The following is a 20,032-nucleotide window of genomic DNA, read 5'->3' on the forward strand; positions in this document are numbered from 1 at the left end:
GGCAGGACGGGCGAAGCAAGCGGCAACGTGGGAGGTGGTGGGCGGGCCGGGACGCGCCAGGCAAGCGGCAACGTGGGAGGGGGTGGGTGGGACGGGACGCGCCAGGCAAGCGGCAACGTGGGAGGGGGGTGGGTGGGACGGGACGCGCCAGGCAAGCGGCAACGTGGGAGGGGGTGGGTGGGACGCGCCAGGCAAGCGGCAACGTGGGAGGGGGTGGGTGGGACGGGCGAAGCAAGCGGCAACGTGGGAGGGGGTGGGTGGGACGGGCGAAGCAAGCGGCAACGTGGGAGGGGGTGGGTGGGACGGGCGAAGCAAGCGGCAACGTGGGAGGGGGTGGGTGGGACGGGCGAAGCAAGCGGCAACGTGGGAGGGGGTGGGTGGGACGGGCGAAGCAAGCGGCAACGTGGGAGTGGGTGGGTGGGACGGTCGAAGCAAGCGGCAACGTGGGAGTGGGTGGGTGGGACGGTCGAAGCAAGCGGCAACGTGGGAGAGGGTGGGTGGGACGGGCGAAGCAAGCGGCAACGTGGGAGGGGGTGGGTGGGATGGTACGGGCCAGGCAAGCGGCAACGTGGGAGGGGGTGGGTGGGATGGGACGCGCCAGGCAAGCGGCAACGTGGGGGTGGGTGGGACGGGACGCGCCAGACAAGCGGCAACGTGGGAGGGGGTGGGTGGGACGGGACGCGCCAGGCAAGCGGCAACCTTGGAGGGGGTGGGTGAGACGGGACGCGCCAGGCAAGCGGCAACGTGGGAGGGGGTGGGTGGGACGGGACGCGCCAGGCAAGCGGCAACGTGGGAGGGGGTGGGTGGGACGGGACGCGCCAGGCAAACGGCAACGTGGGAGGGGGTGGGTGGGACGCGCCAGGCAAGCGGCAACGTGGGAGGGGGTGGGTGGGACGGGCGAAGCAAGCGGCAACGTGGGAGGGGGTGGGTGGGACGGGCGAAGCAAGCGGCAACGTGGGAGGGGGTGGGTGGGACGGGCGAAGCAAGCGGCAACGTGGGAGGGGGTGGGTGGGACGGGCGAAGCAAGCGGCAACGTGGGAGGGGGTGGGTGGGACGGGCGAAGCAAGCGGCAACGTGGGAGGGGGTGGGTGGGATGGTACGGGCCAGGCAAGCGGCAACGTGGGAGGGGGTGGGTGGGACGGGACGCACCAGGCAAGCGGCAACGTGGGAGGGGGTGGGTGGGACGGGACGCGCCAGGCAAGCAGCAACGTGGGAGGGGGTGGGTGGGACGGGACGCGCCAGGCAAGTGGCAACGTGGGAGGGGGTGGGTGGGGTGGGACGGGCCAGGCAAGCGGCAACGTGGGAGGGGGTGGGTGGGACGGGCCGGGCCAGGCAAGCGGCAACGTGGGAGGGTGGGACGGGACGCGCCAGGCAAGTGGCAATGTGGGAGGGGGTGGGTGGGACGCGCCAGGCAAGCAGCAACGTGGGAGGGGGTGGGTGTGTGAGGGGGTGGACGGGACAGGCCAGGCAAACAGCAACGTGGGAGGGGGTGAGCTGGGTGGTACGGGCCAAGCAAGCAGCAACGTGGGAGGGGGTGGGCTGGGCGGGACGCGCCAAGCAAGCAGCAACGTGGGAGGGGTTGGGCTGGGCGGGACGGGACAAGCAAGCAGCAACGTGGAAGGGGGTGGGCGGGACGGGCCAAGCAAGCAGCAACGTGGGAGGGGGTGGGTGGGACGGGCGAAGCAAGCGGCAACGTGGGAGGGGGTGGGTGGGACGGGCGAAGCAAGCGGCAACGTGGGAGGGGGTGGGTGGGACGGGCGAAGCAAGCGGCAACGTGGGAGGGGGGTAGGTGGGACGGGCGAAGCAAGCGGCAACGTGGGAGGGGGGGGTTGGATATTTGGCAAAGCAAGCAGCAACGTGGGAGGGGGGTGGGTGGGACGGGCGAAGCAAGCGGCAACGTGGGAGGGGGGTGGGTGGGACGGGTGAAGCAAGCGGCAACGTGGGAGGGGGGTGGGTGGGACGGGCGAAGCAAGCGGCAACGTGGGAGGGGGGTGGGTGGGACGGGCGAAGCAAGCGGCAACGTGGGAGGGGGGTGGGTGGGACGGGCGAAGCAAGCGGCAACGTGGGAGGGGGGTGGGTGGGACAGGCGAAGCAAGCGGCAACGTGGGAGGGGGGTGGGTGGGACGGGCGAAGCAAGCGGCAACGTGGGAGGGGTGAGTGGGACGGGCGAAGCAAGCGGCAACGTGGGAGGGGGGTGGGTGGGACGGGAGATGCAAGCGGCAACGTGGGAGGGGGTGGGTGGGACAGGCGAAGCAAGCGGCAACGTGGGAGGGGGTGGGTGGGACAGGCGAAGCAAGCGGCAACGTGGGAGGGGGTGGGTGGGACTGGCGAAGCAAGCGGCAACGTGGTGGGTGGGACGGGCGAAGCAAGCGGCAACGTGGGAGGGGGAAGGTGGGACGGGCGAAGCAAGCGGCAACGTGGGAGGGGGTGGGTGGGACGGGCGAAGCAAGCGGCAACGTGCGAGGTTCGAAGCAAGCGGCAACGTGGGAGGGGGTGGGTGGGACGGGCGAAGCAAGCGGCAACGTGGGAGGGGGTGGGTGGGACGGGCGAAGCAAGCGGCAACGTGGGAGGGGGTGGGTGGGACGGGCGAAGCAAGCGGCAACGTGGGAGGGGGTGGGTGGGACAGGCGAAGCAAGCAGCAACGTGGGAGGGGGTGGGTGGGACGGTCCAGGCAAGCGGCAACGTGGGAGGGGGTGGGTGGGGTGGGACGGGCCAGGCAACGTGGGAGGGGGTGGGTGGGGTGGGACGGGCCAGGCAAGCGGCAACGTGGGAGGGGGTGGGTGGGGTGGGACGGGCCAGGCAAGCGGCAACGTGGGAGGGGGTGGGTGGGGTGGGACAGGCCAGGCAAGCGGCAACGTGGGAGGGGGTGGGTGGGACGGGACAGGCCAGGCAAGCAGCAACGTGGGAGGGGGTGGGTGGGACGGGACAGGCCAGGCAAGCGGCAACGTGGGAGGGGGTGGGTGGGACGGGACAGGCCAGGCAAGCGGCAACGTGGGAGGGGGTGGGTGGGACGGGACAGGCCAGGCAAGCGGCAACGTGGGAGGGGGTGGGTGGGACGGGACAGGCCAGGCAAGCGGCAACGTGGGAGGGGGTGGGTGGGACGGGACGCGCCAGGCAAGCGGCGGGGTGGGTGGGACGCGCCAGGCAAGCGGCAACGTGGGAGGGGGTGGGTGGTACGCGCCAGGCAAGCTGCAACGTGGGAGGGGGTGGGTGGGACGGGCCAGGCAAGCGGCAACGTGGGAGGGGGTGGGTGGGACGGGCCAGGCAAGCGGCAACGTGGGAGGGGGTGGGTGGGACGGGCCAGGCAAGCGGCAACGTGGGAGGGGTTGGGGGTGGACGGGACAGGCCAGGCAAACAGCAACGTGGGAGGGGGTGAGCTGGGTGGTACGGGTCAAGCAAGTAGCAACGTGGGAGGGGGTGGGCTGGGCGGGACGGGCCAAGCAAGCAGCAACGTGGGAGGGGGTGGGCTGGGCGGGACGGGCCAAGCAAGCAGCAACGTGGGAGGGGGTGGGCTGGGCGGGACGGGCCAAGCAAGCAGCAACGTGGGAGGGGGTGGGCTGGGCGGGACGGGCCAAGCAAGCAGCAACTTGAAGGGGGTGGGCGGGACGGGCCAAGCAAGCAGCAACATGGGAGGGGGTGGGTGGGACGGACCAAGCAAGCAGCAACGTGGGAGGGGGTGGGCGGGACGGACCAAGCAAGCAGCAAAATGGGAGGGGGTGGGCGGGACGGGCCAAGCAAGCAGCAACGTAGGAAGGGGTGGGTGGGTTTGGGGCAATGTAAGCAGCAGCGTGGGAGGCGGCGGGTGGGTTTGGGGCAATGTAAGCAGCAACGTGGGATGGGGTCGGCGGGACGGGGCAATGCAAGCAGCAACGTGGGAGGGGGTGGGCGGGACGGGGCAAGCAACAATGCAGTGGTAGGTGGGATGGGGAAGTGCATGGGATTGTGCAAGCAACGCAGCAACTAGGCAGGATGGGATAAGCAACAAGGCAGGAGGTGGGCGACATGACGCAAGCAACAATGCGGGAGGTGGCAGGTGGGACGACGCAAGCAGTAACGTGGGAGGTGGGCGTACAGGACGCAGCAAACAATGCAGTGATGGGCCAAGCGTGACAGGGTACGCAACAACAGAGCAGGATGGTGGAAGAGAGATCGGGGCTGGACTACGTGTAAACAAATGCACTTTTATGGCGTGCTGCAACTAAAAGAAAAAAATAGCTCTGAAAGTGAAAACCCTGGAAGGACACTAAGGAAGGAATCAGAACTTGGGCCATGTTTCAGGAGAGGGCCAAACACACAAAGTAGTAAGGCTTGCACACGCTGGCTAAACAGAAGCAAGAAACAGAGTGAGGAGGAAGCAAAACAATGGCACGCATTGCAGGCTCTAAGCATTCTGTAGGTAAACTGTCCCCTAAGCAATAGCACATGTGCAGTCTCAGTCAAGACATAAAAGGTACTAATGTTAAAGAAATTGGCTAGTTAGGAGTGGCAGTATTTCCTGTCACTTTTGTTTAAACCATCTTGTATTAATGAGAAGGGACAGATAATTACACAAAATAAGAATGTCAAAAGTAGACAATCATCATTTAGCAGGCGAGGAAGCATAAATATTAGATGAAAATATCCCAGCAGTGCAAAACAAAAAATACATAATTTGAGAGCACTCAGGGGCATTTTTTAACTGTGGAACAATGTAGTTTCAGAAAGGTTGTTAGGTAGCCTCCTTTCCTCCTAGAGCACCTATCTTTATGAGATTTTACCTGTTATACATTTCTTTTGGGTACACAAAGGTGTGCACCTACAACGCCTGGTCACCCTGTGAATGACTGGTTTGTAGATATATATATTTTGTATAAACCTGAGAATTGTACAGACAGAATGTATTCAGTCATCTGAGACGTCTATGGGTGGATCAGACTTTTGCATTGCAAGGCGCAATTAGGTATAGTTGGTAATACTGGAATAGACTCTTAAATGTGTACAGGGGTAAAAACCAGTGGTTAAGGCAGTACCGACCTTGAAGTGTCCATTGCTAGAAGCATCATGCAGGGGAGTGTCATCATCCAACCCCTTTGTGTTTACTTCAGCACCTGCAGCCAGCAACTGCTTTGCAACTTCGTAGTAACCTCGGTTACAAGCTTCATGCAAAGCAGTCCAACCTTTAAAAAAAAAAAAAAAAAAAAAACACATTAGAATGTACTTCACGCGAAGTATCATTTTTGGACCAGTGTCTTATTCTGATCAGTGTTAAAATAATTCACATTTGCAATACAAAAGACAATAAACCAAAAACATTTGTACTGGAAATACTCGCTGCTTGATTAACTTGTTCGTAAAGAAGTATCAACATGCCAGTACATTCTCAAGTGCGGAGTGTATCTGCAGTGCACTTATCTATACGTTTACCAATGCCAGAGTACGATGGTGGTTAACAATATTTACATTAAGTGTTAAACACAATGTAGATTCATCTGTTGATTAAGTTTCACATGATACTTTAATACTCCACCTGCCCCCCGGCAAAGACAGAATCTTCAAAGAAAGACATGAATAACGTAGCATGACCCTCAGACTACCACATTGAGAGTATTTCCTACATTTATTTGAGCTTTCTTTTGCACAAACACCCGGTGAACTTATGCTCAAGTAACATTTGTAATTGAGCATATATCTCATCACGGTCATACCTCAACGGAGAGGCAATGGACGAATCACATGGGAATCCACAAATTATACACATGCCAGAAAACCCACTTGTGAGTAACCTATTTTCCAGCACTGGATGGCTTATAGATTGTCAAGCCAGTTTTAAAACAGTACCAAAATAAGAGATGTCAGATGTTGCTGTAACTTGAATGAAGATGGGCAAGGGTTTTGTTTTATTTTATTTTGATGGATATCAGACATCACCTTTGTGTGAATTCTGGATGAATCTTTGGTGTCACTTTTGCTGCAAGTAACTTAAAATACAGCTTTAGCTTTGAAAAAGCCCAAATATGAGCAACTTTTTTTCTACTGGCTACAAAGAGAGCATGTTTTCCAGATAAGAATCTTGAGGTTTGTTAAGTGCATTAATTTAAAAGGGACAAGATCAGATGGAAGCAACCAAGTTTAATTACTACACTGGTGTCGGTAGGGCTCAGAACAGCAGGACTACTGTAACTGGCTTTTCAGAAGCCTTAGAGAACAGTTTGCATGAAAACATTGCTGTGACCTTGTCGCTTCATGCAATGCAAAGCTCATGACAGAAGCACCTGGATTATATGCATGCAAGATTCAACAGGTATGTCAGAGCTGCATGTTTTCCACTTGGAAATGCACGCACTGTGTTCTCATCACGGTCTCTTTCAGTTCTGACATTAGGCATCACTAATAGAGACCACTACAGAAGTGGCCCAAAATTGCATGTAATACAGTGGCAGATTCAACACCAATACCCTTGGTCAGGGGTCTTCAAACTGGGGGGGAGGGTCCCCCTACGGGGACCTCAAGTGAACCCATGGGGGGCACCAGGCTCTGGCCAAAAGAAACATTATGCAGATAACAGTGCTTTGTTTTAATTAGAAAAACATGTATGACATTTTTTAAAATGTAGCAGAACTTAACTGCAATGTTTAAACAAGTCTAGACATATTTAAACATTGCCAACTTAATAGAATAATTGTGAATAATTCAGAGGGGTGGGGGCAAAGTATTCCTCCCCTTCCCCTGGGCTCGGCATTAAAAAGTTTGAAAACCACTGCCCTAGGACTTCTGGTGCCACCCAACTTAGTTGAAGGTCGGAAAGTGGTGGTGGCTACTGTGTTCCTGGGGACAAGGTTGAAACATGACAGACACAAGAAGCTTTCCAGTAGTGACATTTGAAGAAAATTGGAAACATCTGCCACAGCCAGGTAGATTCCAGCAGATTTTGGGATAGGTATTCTTGTAACTACCTTAGTAGCGGGTGTACACAGGGCAAAGGAAAGAACTTAGAAGTTGAACACCTCACCCAGTGACCCTTTCTGACAGTAGTAAAAAAAAACTATGTCACAGATGATCTACTAAGGAAATAGGAGACTACTTATCTATATACCTCATTCTCATGGCATTCTGCCCCAACACTCTTAAGTAGTTTAACTTAGCACTGTATCAACTTGATAAATGTTAGTGTCAACGAGATCTGAGTTTTACCATCACAAGTGACAGCATCTGAGCCTCTTGACCGATCCAGAGTAAGTGCCACTCCGTGAAGGAGTAAAATATTGTCACTAGCCTGGGCTTTCCCTAAACCTGAGGTACTAATGCCAAGTGTGCAAGCATGACTGGCCTGAGCAGCAATATAATAATGTAAAGTGTCTGCTCCATCATATACTCAAGCTTTTGATAGTTGGAGGTCCTTTTTAAGCACCCTAACCTTCCAAGGAAGCACTCATCACTGCTGTCACATATGGCAAAAACAGTCAGGAAAGGAACCTTAAAGTATGAACACCAGAATCACCCTATCAGGCTAACTCCATTCTGTCTGTGACCTTTACAGGGACTCAGTCCCTGTACGGGGGAGAGGCAAGGATAGTGCCATGGGAGATAGAGGCTTGGACAACTAAGCTCTCTGGGTGGGGTGTTTGGTGAGGAAAGATGGGTCACCTGGGGTGGAGCGATGGAGGCGGGCAAATGTCCTGTTCACAGGAGCCCTTGTGCTGGGCTTGGACCAGGTTCCCCGCAGGAAATCAGTAAGTGCTTCATTAAAAGGTATCAAGGGTTCGGATGAGGAAGATCCCGGCTGAAGCACTTCCGTCAAGATGTCTGTCTTGACTGCCAGAAAGGGTAGTTCGAGGTCCAGGACATCAGCCATCCTCATCACCTCCATAGCCACGGTAGGGGGGAGCAATCAAACCAGCACCTGGAGAGGTATCAGAGTCCACTGGCTTTTCTCAGTTCCTCACACCAGTCCACTGATTACTGTTTTTCCAACTGGTCCTCTAACAGGTCCAGTGACCACCTCCTATTCTTCCCCAAGGCCTAGTCCTTTAGGTTGTGGCTCAGGCGCCAACCTAGGACACATGGGTGCTGTTGGCACCAGAATTGGTGTTGGTTGTCTGTTCCGCCTGTCAGATTCAGGGACGCAAATGGGGTTGATGCCACCGGTGGTGGCGGGAGCATCAGGTCAATACCATCTTTGGGGAAGGTCGCAGTGGCATGACTGGTGCTGGCCCCGGACCTGTGATCGAATCCACGAAGCCCACCGGAGCAAAGGCTAAAGCCATAGTAAGGAACCAGATGGCCCCCCTCTGATCCCCCTGGGGCCCGAAGGCACTCCGAAGAGGTCAGGCAGTTCAAAGACGTGACACAAGGCCTAGTAAAACTCTGAGCAGGGATCTCTCCAGCTCCCGGAAAAGCAGGGAGGCAGGAAGTTGAACCTGGCGACGGGTCCCTAGAACTGTGCATCGAACGCCAATGTTCCTTTGTCGCATAGGCCGACGGACGAGGAGAAGTTTAAGCACACTTCCACTTGCTTCTTTTGCCCCTTTCCCAAATGTCCCGATGACTTGGAGTGGGACAAAAAGGACTTTGACCTAATAGAGCCGTCCTGCAACTTTCCTCTCGATCGGGACCAAGACCTCCTAGGAGTTGCATGATGTGACATTGCCTGCCGGGCCGCTATCAGCTTCAGGGACTACTCCCTCAAAATCTTTGGTGCCATGTCCCAGCAGTTAAAGCACAACTTGGAGTTGTGCTCAAGGCACCACAAACAGATCAAATGGGGGTCTGTAACCAACAGCTCAGGGACAGGTGCAACACGGTTTAAAACCTGTCTTTCTCAAAGACATCCTCAATACACCAGAAGGTAAACCTCAAAAAAGAAAGAACAAATATTGAAAAAAAGCAGATAAAAAAAAAAAGAAAAAAAAGAAAGAAGAGTAGCTCTTCTCCGGATCAGTGATAACTGGTGTGTAAAGAGAAGAACTGACGTGCCTCTATAGGTGACCACGATGTCACTTCCAGCATAGACGATGCCTCACAGAGCTGATCAATGCCATCTACCACGCACAGGGGTACTGTTCATGCAGGAATCTTCCTGCTCCAGTCTGACTCATGGGAAATGTAGAAGTAAAGAATCTCCAGCTAGAAATCGATCAGATACTGCCAATGGCCTCTCCCCACAGTGAACCCAGGAGCTAGCAATGTTATTTTTGGGGGTAGTATATGAATATATGACCTGTAAGTCCAGAAAAAAAAAACACTGCTTACTAAAATGGGTGGCACAACACCTCAGAAAACACCATTGTGAAGAACTGATTTCAAATTAATTAGCTGACAAATTTTAAATCTATAAGACTTAGATCAGTCTCAGTCCTTTTGGCTGTTTTGCGACAATCAAGTGATGAATACTTTTCTTCGTTTTTTTCTGGAAATTGGATGAAACTTGTTTCATTGCAAAGCAGCAAGCAGACCTTTATCTTGCACTTGATTGATTGAAGGTAGTCTGTTTTTGGCAATGTCTTCCTTGAGGGTAAGGTTGGTGTCCAAGGTGAATCCAAGTGACTCAGTATTCAATAAAAGCTGGGTTTCCAACAAATTTGATTCCCAGAGGCAATCGTTTGTCCTATTCCTGCCAATATGACCCCATGTGACAAATTCACAACCCTTTCTCACAAGGCCCTGGCGGTAATAATTCTTTGCCCCTCTACACAAAACTAGCCAATTCGCCCTTGACTCATCCCAAACTATTAAAATCTTATCCTCTGCCTTCCTAGATTATTTGAAGGCCACCTGTGAGACCTGACATCCCTTAAGGTGAACTTCCCCAAATATTTTGCCTATTCACCACCAGATGCTGAAATTCATTTTGTTGGCTTTAGGAACCTGTGCCCTTTATCACTGTTAACTAGTGCTAAAGTGCTTGTGCTCATTCCTTACAACGTAATAAAATTGGCCTATTCCTGATTTGCACATTTAATGTATCTAAAAGTCCCTAGTAAAGTGGTAAAATGTACCCTAGGATTAATTGTTACTAGTGGGCCTGCAGGACTGACTGTGCCATCCACTCAGCCTTGAAAAAAAAAATTTCAGGCCTGTCATAGCAGCCTGAGTGTAGTTGAGGTTTAATCTGTCAATTCAATATTTAATATAAACATTTTGCAAGGCTTAAAACTCTCATTATAAGTCATATAATTCACCCCTAAGATGGACCCTAAACAGCCTATAAGGCAGGGTCTAGTGCATTTAAAAAGTTAGACATGTACTTTTATGTTTTACAAGGCCTTGCACTGAAAATTTCTTAAATTCAACTTTCACTACCGTCAGGCCTACCTCTCCCCTATAGGATAACATAAGGTTACCTTATTACAGTTATTAAGTGATAACTTTAGATCGAGAGCAGGTAGTAATGTCATATTTACACAAAATAATTGCAATTTATTATCTTTAATGGAAAAGTTAGATTTTTAGTCACAATTCTAAAAATGTCACTTTAAGTTGGAATTTTCTTATCCTAACAATTTGCTGCCAGCAGCCTGTGTCCCATAGCTAAGTACAGTTTGCCTTTGTGTATTCCTCCCAAACAGTGAAAGAAAGTGGGAAAGGGTGTTGGCAGGGTGGGCCATCCTGCCAGGATGGGAAGGGCTGAGCTATTCTCTGCTCAAGGTACATTTAAAAAAAAGCTGCCTCCAGCACACTCAAAGAACTTAACAGCCTATTGTCACTCATTGGAGCCTGGGGAAGGAAGTAAATTCCAGGGGGAGGGAGGGTTGGGGACGTTCTAGAGGTTTTCCCACTTCAAATCAGGCACCAAGAAGAATAAATATTGGGCCATCAGACCAACTCTTCAGTACACTCATGGACATTACAGAAGGCTTGCCCTGTTGTCTAAGAGGCTTATCCGGCTGTCAGAGAAGGAAAATTGGACCTGCTTCCTTTATCCCAGAAGAACAAGTGTGACTTCAAGGGTCACATGGCTGACCTCCCTTTCTGAGTTGCAGGGACACAACGAACTCCTGGGGCCTCCTTGCAACTGCCCATCTGACCTGCTGCAGCTAAGCCTCCTTAGACCTGCAACTGGACCTGTGTGAACCCTGCTGGCCTTTGCTGGAGTGAGTTCCTCATCTCCAAGAGGTGCCTCCCAAGGTAATGGCCCTTGACTGGCATCTGTTGAGCTCCTCCTGTAAAATTCTAAAATGTTGAACTCGGCATACACGATTTTGATAAGGTAACTTTTTTTCAGAGGGACTAAACTGGTACCTGTATCAAGCCCACACTACATCATTGTGTGTTCAACATAACTACTGCAAAACCTCCTTTGACTCTCTCCTGTTACAGCACTTCCAGTACCCATTGGACTACCAACACCTCTTCTCTGACCTTACTTTAATCCACAGGCTACCTGGGAAGACAATCAACAGTGTAGTTTCTTGACACTGCCAAGTACTTAACCTGGAAATTTTACTTGAACGCCTTCCATCCATTCGCTAATGAAGGAAGTGTTTTTCTTCTACCCTTTACATGTCAATAAGTTCAGCTGATAAACGATGCAGCGAGACCCTAGAATATCATCCAGGGGATGCCTGACTTTATAAACTTAGCAGGGGTTGGATTGCTAACCTTTTGCAAAATAGACAGTATAGAAGTAAAGAACGAGTTACTTACCTTCGGTAACGACTTTTCTGGTGGATACATTAGCTACCTGTGGATTCCTCACCTCATGAATACTCCCATGGCGCCAGCATTCGACGGAAATCTTCTTACTAGTCTCTGCACGTCGACGAGGACGTCACTGTCTCGCACGCGACGCCGTCTGACGTCATACAGGCAATAAGAGGTCCTCGACGACGTGCAGACGTCAGTACCAATCATTTTTTACGTGCATGAGAACAACCAGGCAATGCAATGAAAGAGCAAGGCAACATCCATTATATTGTAAAATACACCACATTGTATGAATAACTGTAAATCTTTTTATGTACATATATATATATATATATATATAAAACTCTCTCTTTTAAAATATATACACACACACCAAGTATATACATAAAGATATATACACATATACATATATAAATATATTATATATACATCTATTGCACCCTCAAAGACCAAGAGGAGCGCACTCAAGGATTACTTGGCAAGACCATAAAGGCAACGGGGAGGCGGGTGGGACCGTGAGGAATCCACAGGTAGCTAATGTATCCACCAGAAAAGTCGTTACCGAAGGTAAGTAACTCGTTCTTCTGATGGATACAACTACCTGTGGATTCCTCACCTCATGAATAGAGTCCCAAAGCAGTACCACGCCCGGCGGTGGGTGCCTAAATGGTCAAACCAAGAAATCCTGCAGCACTGACCGTGCAAAATGGCCGTCCCTTCTAACCTCAGAATCTAAACAGTAATGTTTTGCAAAAGTGTGAAGGGACGACCAAGTTGCGGCCTTGCAGATGTCGACCACAGGAACACCTCTGGCTAAGGCCGAAGTGGCCGACTTAGCTCTGGTGGAATGAGCTCTAATGCCCTCAGGAGGATCCTTCTTTGCCAAAGAGTAACATATTTTAATGCAAAGAACAACCCACCTGGATAGTGTTCTCTTGTGGACTGCCTTTCCTCTCCTCTTGCCCACGTATCCAATAAACAGCTGATCCTCCAGCCTGAAATCCCTTGTTCTATCGATAAAGCTCAACGCTCTCTTTGGGTCCAGACGGTGCAGTCTTTCTTCCTCTTTGGAAGGATGAGGCGGAGGATAGAACGTGGACAAAGTAATTGCCTGAGCCAAATGGAAGGGTGAAACAACCTTCGGGAGCAAAGCAGCCTTGGTCCTCAACACCACCTTATCCCCATAAAAAGTTGTATAAGGGGGTTTTACTGATAAGGCCTGCAACTCACTCACTCTCCTTGCTGATGTTATAGCTATCAGGAAGACTGTTTTTAAAACCAAATACCTCAAGGGGCAAGAATGCATAGGTTCAAAAGGGGACCCCATAAGGAAAGTCAGGACTAAGGACAAATCCCATTGCGGCATAACGAATGGCTTTGGAGGATATTGATTTAGAAGACCTTTCAAGAATCTGATAACAATAGGGGATTTAAATAAAGATGGTTGGTCTGGAAGACATATGAAGGCTGACAAGGCCGATAAATAACCTTTAATGGTAGCCACTGCACAACCTTTTTGCGCCAGAGATAGAGCAAAAGACAAAACGTCCGATAGATGAGCATGTAAGGGATCAATCTGCCTCTCTCCACACCACGCAACAAATTTAGACCACCTATTAGCGTAGATAGATTTAGTGGAGTGTCGTCTGGCCGCTAATATAACATCCACTACCTCAGGCGGGAGAGAGAAGGAACTCAGGTTGCCCCGTTCAATCTCCAGGCATGTAGGTGCAGACTCTGGAGGTTGGGGTGTAGAACCTGCCCCTGCGACTGTGAGAGGAGGTCTGCCCTGAAAGGGAGACGGAGCGGCGGGCACGTTGAGAGTTGGAGAAGGTCGGAGTACCACACCCTCCTTGGCCAATCCGGAGCTATTAAGATTACTAGAGCCCGGTCTTGGCGAATCTTCCTCAATACTCGAGGAATCAAGGGTATGGGAGGAAACGCGTAAAGCAACTGGCCGCACCAGGTCATTTGAAACGCGTCCCCCAACGCTTCCTGCATCGGATACTGAAGGCTGCAGAATAACGGACAATGCGCGTTCTCTCGAGTGGCGAACAGATCTACCCGAGGAAACCCCCACTTCTGGAAGATTAAACGGACTTGATCTGGATGGAGACGCCACTCGTGGTCTGCCGAGAAGTGGCGACTGAGACTGTCCGCACGCACGTTCAAAACTCCGGCCAGATGGTTTGCTATCAAGCAAATCCGATGGTCCTTTGCCCAGGACCATAGTCGAAGAGCTTCTCTGCAGAGAAGGTACGACCCCACTCCTCCCTGCTTGTTTATGTACCACATTGTGGTAGTATTGTCCGTTAGGACCTGTACCGACTGACCACGAAGGGAAGGGAGGAAGGCCTTGAGAGCCAGACGTACAGCCCGTAACTCTAACAGATTGATGTGAAAAATCTGTTCCTCTGGAGACCAAAGACCTTTGATCTCCAGATCCCCCAGATGAGCTCCCCACCCTAGAGTGGAAGCATCCGTTATGACTGTGGCCACTGGTGGCGACTGCTGGAACGGCTTTCCTTGTGAAAGATTGTTGCTTGCAATCCACCACTTCAAATCCACAGCAGCATCTCTGGAGATCTTGACAGTACCCTCTAGATCCCCTCTGTGTTGAGACCACTGCCTTCGGAGGCACCACTGAAGAGCCCTCATGTGCCAGCGAGCATGCGTGACCAACAGAATGCAGGAGGCAAAAAGACCGAGCAGACGAAGGACCTTGAGGACTGGAACTACCGCTCCGTTTCGAAACATTGGAACCAAATCCTGAATATCTTGAATCCGCTGAGGCGGAGGAAAGGCCCGACCCAATGTTGTATCCAGTACTGCCCCTATGAACAGGAGGCGCTGAGAGGGCTCTAGGTGAGATTTGGGCTCGTTCACCGAAAAGCCCAGGTCGAACAACAACTGGGTTGTTGACTGCAGATGACGCAACACAAGCTCCGGGGACTTGGCTTTGATTAACCAATCGTCCAAGTAAGGGAATACTGCTATCCCCTTCCTTCTGAGCTCTGCCGCAACCACAGACATCACCTTCGTGAAGACTCGAGGTGCTGAAGTAAGACCAAACGGAAGGACCGCAAACTGGTAGTGTTGCGATCCCACCACAAACCGGAGATACTTCCTGTGTGACTTGAGTATCGGGATATGAAAGTAAGCATCCTGCAAGTCGACAGACACCATCCAGTCTTCCATGTTCAACGCCAAAAGCACCTGTGCTAGGGTCAGCATCTTGAACTTTTCCTGCTTGAGGAACCAATTCAAGATCCTCAGGTCCAGAATTGGTCTCAAACGACCATCCTTCTTGGGAATCAGGAAATACCTTGAGTAAACTCCTTGACCCCTTTCCTGCTCCGGGACCAACTCCACCGCGCCCTTTAAAAGGAGGACTTCTACCTCCTGTTCTAGCAACAGGAGGTGTTCTTGTGAACAATACGAAGGGCGGGGCGGGATGAGGGGCGGAAACTCCCGAAAGGGAAGGGTGTAGCCTTTTCCCACAACACTGAGAACCCAAGTGTCCGACGTAACAGTCTCCCATTTGGTGAGAAAATGCTGTAATCTTCCCCCTACAGGAGAGGAGTGAGTGGGAAATGGTGGAAGCCTAAGGCTGCTTCCCCTGCTGCACCCCGCCAGAGGATGAGGAAGAGGCAGAGTGCTGCTGAGAAGCTCCCCTGGTGCGGACCCTACCCCTCCCCCTAAAAGATCTATAGGGATGGGAAGAGGCAGGTTGCTGATATCTTCCCCGAAAGGAAGAGGAGGAAGAGCCACGCCCAAATCCACGAAACCTCCTGAAGAATCTGGAAGAGGCCGTGGAAGAAGGAGCTTGGAGTCCCAGCGACTTAGCCGTGGCCCTGCTCTCCTTAAACCGTTCCAAGGCCGAATCAGCCTTAGCCCCAAACAGTTTGTCCCCATCAAACGGGAGATCCAACAATGTGGACTGTACATCTGCCGAAAAGCCCGAGTTACGGAGCCAGGCCTGTCTCCTTTCCACCACAGTTGTGCCCATTGCTCTGGCTACCGAGTCGGTGGTATCCAGTCCCGTCTGGATAATTTGGGTCGCAGCAGCCTGGGCATCAGAGACAAGATCCAAAAGACCCTGGGGAAGCTCTGTAAACGAAGAGGAGATGTCATCCATCAGAGCATGAATATACCTCCCCAGGATACAGGTTGCATTGGTGGCTTTTAAAGCCAGACTGCAGGACGAAAAAATCTTCTTCGACTGCGCCTCCAGCTTTTTTGAATCTCTGTCCCCCGGCACCGTCGGAAAAGAACCAGGCGCTGACTTGGACGAACAGGAGGCCTGCACAACCAAGCTCTCCGGCGTAGGGTGCCTAGATAGGAAACCAGGATCAGTTGGAGCCGTCCGATACCTCCTGGCCACGGCTCTGTGAACTGCTGGGGAAGATGCCGGCTTCTTCCACACCTCTAAAACCGGATCCAGCAGAGCGTCATTAAAAGGTAATAGAGGCTCCGCCGCGGCTGAGGCCGGATGCAACACCTCTGTCAAAAGGTTTTGTTTCGCCTCCACCACCGGCAAAGGCAGGTCCAAAAAACTAGCTGCCTTCCGTACCACTGTATGAAAGGAAGCAGCTTCCTCGGTATATTCCCCCGGGGACGAAAGGTCCCACTCAGGGGAAGTGTCCAGCCCACTGGCCGACTCCAGTCCACGCAGCCCATCACCCGAGTCCTCTAGCTCTCCTTCCTCTAGGGCTCGTTGGTACTCCTGCTCCTCTAGTACCCGGAGAGCACGCCTCCTTGAATACAGTCGTTGCTCAATCCGCGGAGTCGACAATACCTCCGCCGAAGTCGGAGATCGGCGCCGATCTTCCGAAGCCACCGACGCCGCATCCGGCGCCACAGGTAACTTCGGCGCCGACTGAAGAGCAGTTGAAACGGATGGACCCACCGGAGTCACAGGCCGAAATCTCGACGTCGACGGGATGGAAATCCCTGGGGCCAATCCCTCCGAAGCCACCGGAGCGGCCACCGGCGCCGACACTGGCACCGAGCCCACGTTCCCAAACGGGAGAAAGGGCATAAAGGGTGCCGGCCGAAGAGGCGCAGGATCACCCAAAGAAAAGGCCAAAGGCCCAGCCGGAGCACCCCCTGGAGCCATCTGTTGGAAGATGGCATACATCGCATTCAAGAATGCGGAACTATCGGCTCCAGGGGTGGGAAAAGCCGGATACTGGGGTGCCTGACTCGGAGGCGACCCCGACGCCGGCCTCGGCGTCTGCGCCGGAGAAAACACTTGAGGCTCCAATACCTCAATCACCGACGCCTGTCCAGACGAAGTTGGAGACGCCGGAGAGAGCAACGGCGTCGAAGGATGCGGCGTCACCGTGGGGCTGACCTCCCATGTCCTCCGGCGCCGATCTGGAGACCTGGAACGAGCCTCCCTTGAATGACGCCGAGATTCTCTACGGCGCCGGGAGTCTCGATGACGCCGATGTCTTGGAGAAGACTTTTTCTTGTGATGCTTCTCCTTTGACTTGGCCATAAACAGCTTCGCCTCGCGTTCTTTAAGGGCCTTCGGATTCATGTGCTGACATGAATCACAAGTCGAGACGTCGTGGTCGGAGCTCAAACACCAAAGGCAATCGGAATGAGGATCCGTCACCGACATCTTGCCTCCACACTCACGACAAGGCTTAAATCCAGACTTTCTCTGCGACATTATTTCCACAGAGAAAGAGTACGCAGCAAGATATACACTGTAACCGCAAGAGTAACAGTTGCTCCCTCGAAGATAACCGTTTCGAATGCACGGAAAAAAGGGAACTGACGTCTGCACGTCGTCGAGGACCTCTTATTGCCTGTATGACGTCAGACGGCGTCGCGTGCGAGACAGTGACGTCCTCGTCGACGTGCAGAGACTAGTAAGAAGATTTCCGTCGAATGCTGGCGCCATGGGAGTATTCATGAGGTGAGGAATCCACAGGTAGTTGTATCCATCAGAAACTCATGTTCTGGTGTATAAACTGTCCATCTGAAATCCTCTTGAATATACATTTATTCTAGAGCAACCTCCAGTGCCTTTCCTCAACAAGTGGAAATGTTGTTGCAACTGGTGCAATCACACCAGAGAAAATGCTGGGCAATGTCTGTCCCTACTGCAAAATGGAAACTATAATGGATCAACTACACCAGTGACTGACTAGTTGCTTGATGACTGGCTTTAGTCACTGTTAATGGTCGAGCCTCTAAATTAAGTATTCTCACCATCACTGACTAGCTTGGAGTTTCAACTGATTACCGATCCATCTAATATGCGAACTAACGACAACAAGCACACATTAACCGGTCTGCATAATGACTATACGTATGCATCTTATGACACTGACATGTTCTTGGATGAGAATTTGAAAACAATTTGACACAAAGACCGCTTTAAAGCTGAAGTTTTTCAACAGAGTACTTTTTGCTTTTCCTCTTTAAAGCCATAAGTTTTTTGACTGGCCCTATCAGTATCGTGCCTGATGTATTTAATCACCAACATGCACCGCTCCCAGCAGACCAACAGCTTTTATATTGTCTTTTTATGTTTTTTATATATCTCAAATGCTTAATGTTTTATTGATTGGAAAATGCAGGGCTTAAAATAACAAACTGAGAAACTGCTTATTGCTTCTTTTATGTAATCATGCTTTTAGAAAGTTATATTTATTTACACTCATGCTATAGTTTATATACATATAACAAAGATAAGGTTGAACATAAATCATTATATATTACAATGTTTTGACAGAATGGATTTTGCTATGAACCAGATAAATCCCTATATATTGCTCCTCCTACATGACCTCACAATTCAGACGTAAAAGCCAGGGATGACGTCAAGACTTAAGGCCTGACTCACATTCAAGTAGACCGAGACTCCATTGTCTATTTTGCAAAACCATCAACATGTCTGATTTAGATATAGACATCAACAAGACAACTGATATGAAATCAGGTTGGTATAAGTGCCTGGCTATCTTAATTTCAAGATCAAACAATAGACAAAACAGCATAGTCTGAATTGTTGTATTTTTAGCTTGTTTTGAATAATGCTTCTTAGGCTAGCATCTGGATGTTCATTAGTTATATAAAAAAATCCTCAATGGACTTTGGAAATTCCATCTTGGATAAGATACAGTATACAAGGACTGCAATTTCAACACTGATCAGGAGAGGTCCTTCAGCCCAGATTATCACCAGCAAAACACTGCCAGTGAAGATCCTGTATGCCAGAGATGCTGCCTTATTGCACTTTCTACTAAAATCTGATATCGAGCACATGTCCAGGAGGAGCTCAATGTAGGTTTGCCTTTCGCAGGGAACAGGGCCTCCCTGGCTCCTGATAATTAGAGCGTTCCGCTATAAACGGCATACAGTGGGCTCATCCTCCCAAAGAAACTCTAGCATCAAGTTATTCTACTCCATGCTCTCAGCCTAAGCAGAAGGAGGTTTTAGGGTATTAGACTTTTAGATTACATTTTATTCATGGTAGAAACATTTATCCTATTTGTATTTTAGCAACATGCATTTGTGCTGTTTTAGTTATATTCTGTGTGTATAGTTTAGTTATGCCGAGCAATAGAGCATACCTGATTAAATAAACAAGCCTTTTTGTTAGTGTCCTAGCACATTCTGTGTGTGTGGTATTAAGAACGAAAAAGGTGTGTCTCAAAACACCATGGTGTCCCCGGATCTCCGTTAAGAGACTGTTAATAGCCTTAAAGCATTGACGCCACTTCAACTATGTTTTGGGTGGGGTTCTGTGGGGTACAACATTCTTTAACATTCAAAGCTTTGGTGCACTGAATTTAGTTCATTTGTTTCACTGGTGGGTGTGAAAAACTTTGTAGAGCTGAGACACTCAATTTACTCAACACCAGCAGTTGGTGGTGACGTATCACTGCAAAAAGGTAATACCCAGAGATACCAATGTAAATGATGAATGCCCCAAGAGCACCCAAGGACTTCTCTTTCTAATATAGAGTAGCTGGACTTTGCACTTTTCAATGACCACAAGGCAAAAGCTACTACATTCTTTTCCCCATGGTCAATCTAGGACACCACCACACCCAGCATGTTCAGACTGTTAACAGTAGGCAATATGGGTTTTGTAAACACATCAAAATAATCAATAACCCAAAGTAGTAATGTTTAGGTTTATACGGTTTATTTCTTGCAAGGATTTTGTTTACTATGATGGGCTTGGAGCCAGTCCTGGACCATCTTATTTACCACCTCCTAATTTAACTGGGCAGCATGTGCCCGTTTCACTCCCTCTTCTTTCGTGTGGAGCATTGATCAAATACTGTTTGCTTTAATTGGATTACTGCCCTTATGCACTGTGACTGGGATACTATTTAGCATTCTTCCCCCATCACGGTCTGTGTTGCTTATTTTGTTCTTATTG

At 51.0% G+C, this 20,032-nt stretch overlaps 1 protein-coding gene across 2 annotated transcripts in view; it reads right to left on the minus strand.

The window, feature by feature from the left end:
* ANKRD11 (ankyrin repeat domain containing 11) overlaps positions 1-20,032 on the minus strand; it is a 1,021,414-nt gene that overhangs the window by 187,871 nt on the left and 813,511 nt on the right. For both annotated transcript variants that reach the window (XM_069216659.1, XM_069216660.1), the window contains exon 8: positions 5,014-5,156. In XM_069216659.1, the coding sequence (XP_069072760.1) occupies positions 5,014-5,156 (143 nt within the window). The remainder of the gene's footprint in view (positions 1-5,013; positions 5,157-20,032) is intronic.

This window comes from Pleurodeles waltl, chromosome 12, assembly GCF_031143425.1.
Source record: "Pleurodeles waltl isolate 20211129_DDA chromosome 12, aPleWal1.hap1.20221129, whole genome shotgun sequence".
NCBI classification, from domain to species: Eukaryota; Metazoa; Chordata; class Amphibia; order Caudata; family Salamandridae; genus Pleurodeles; species Pleurodeles waltl.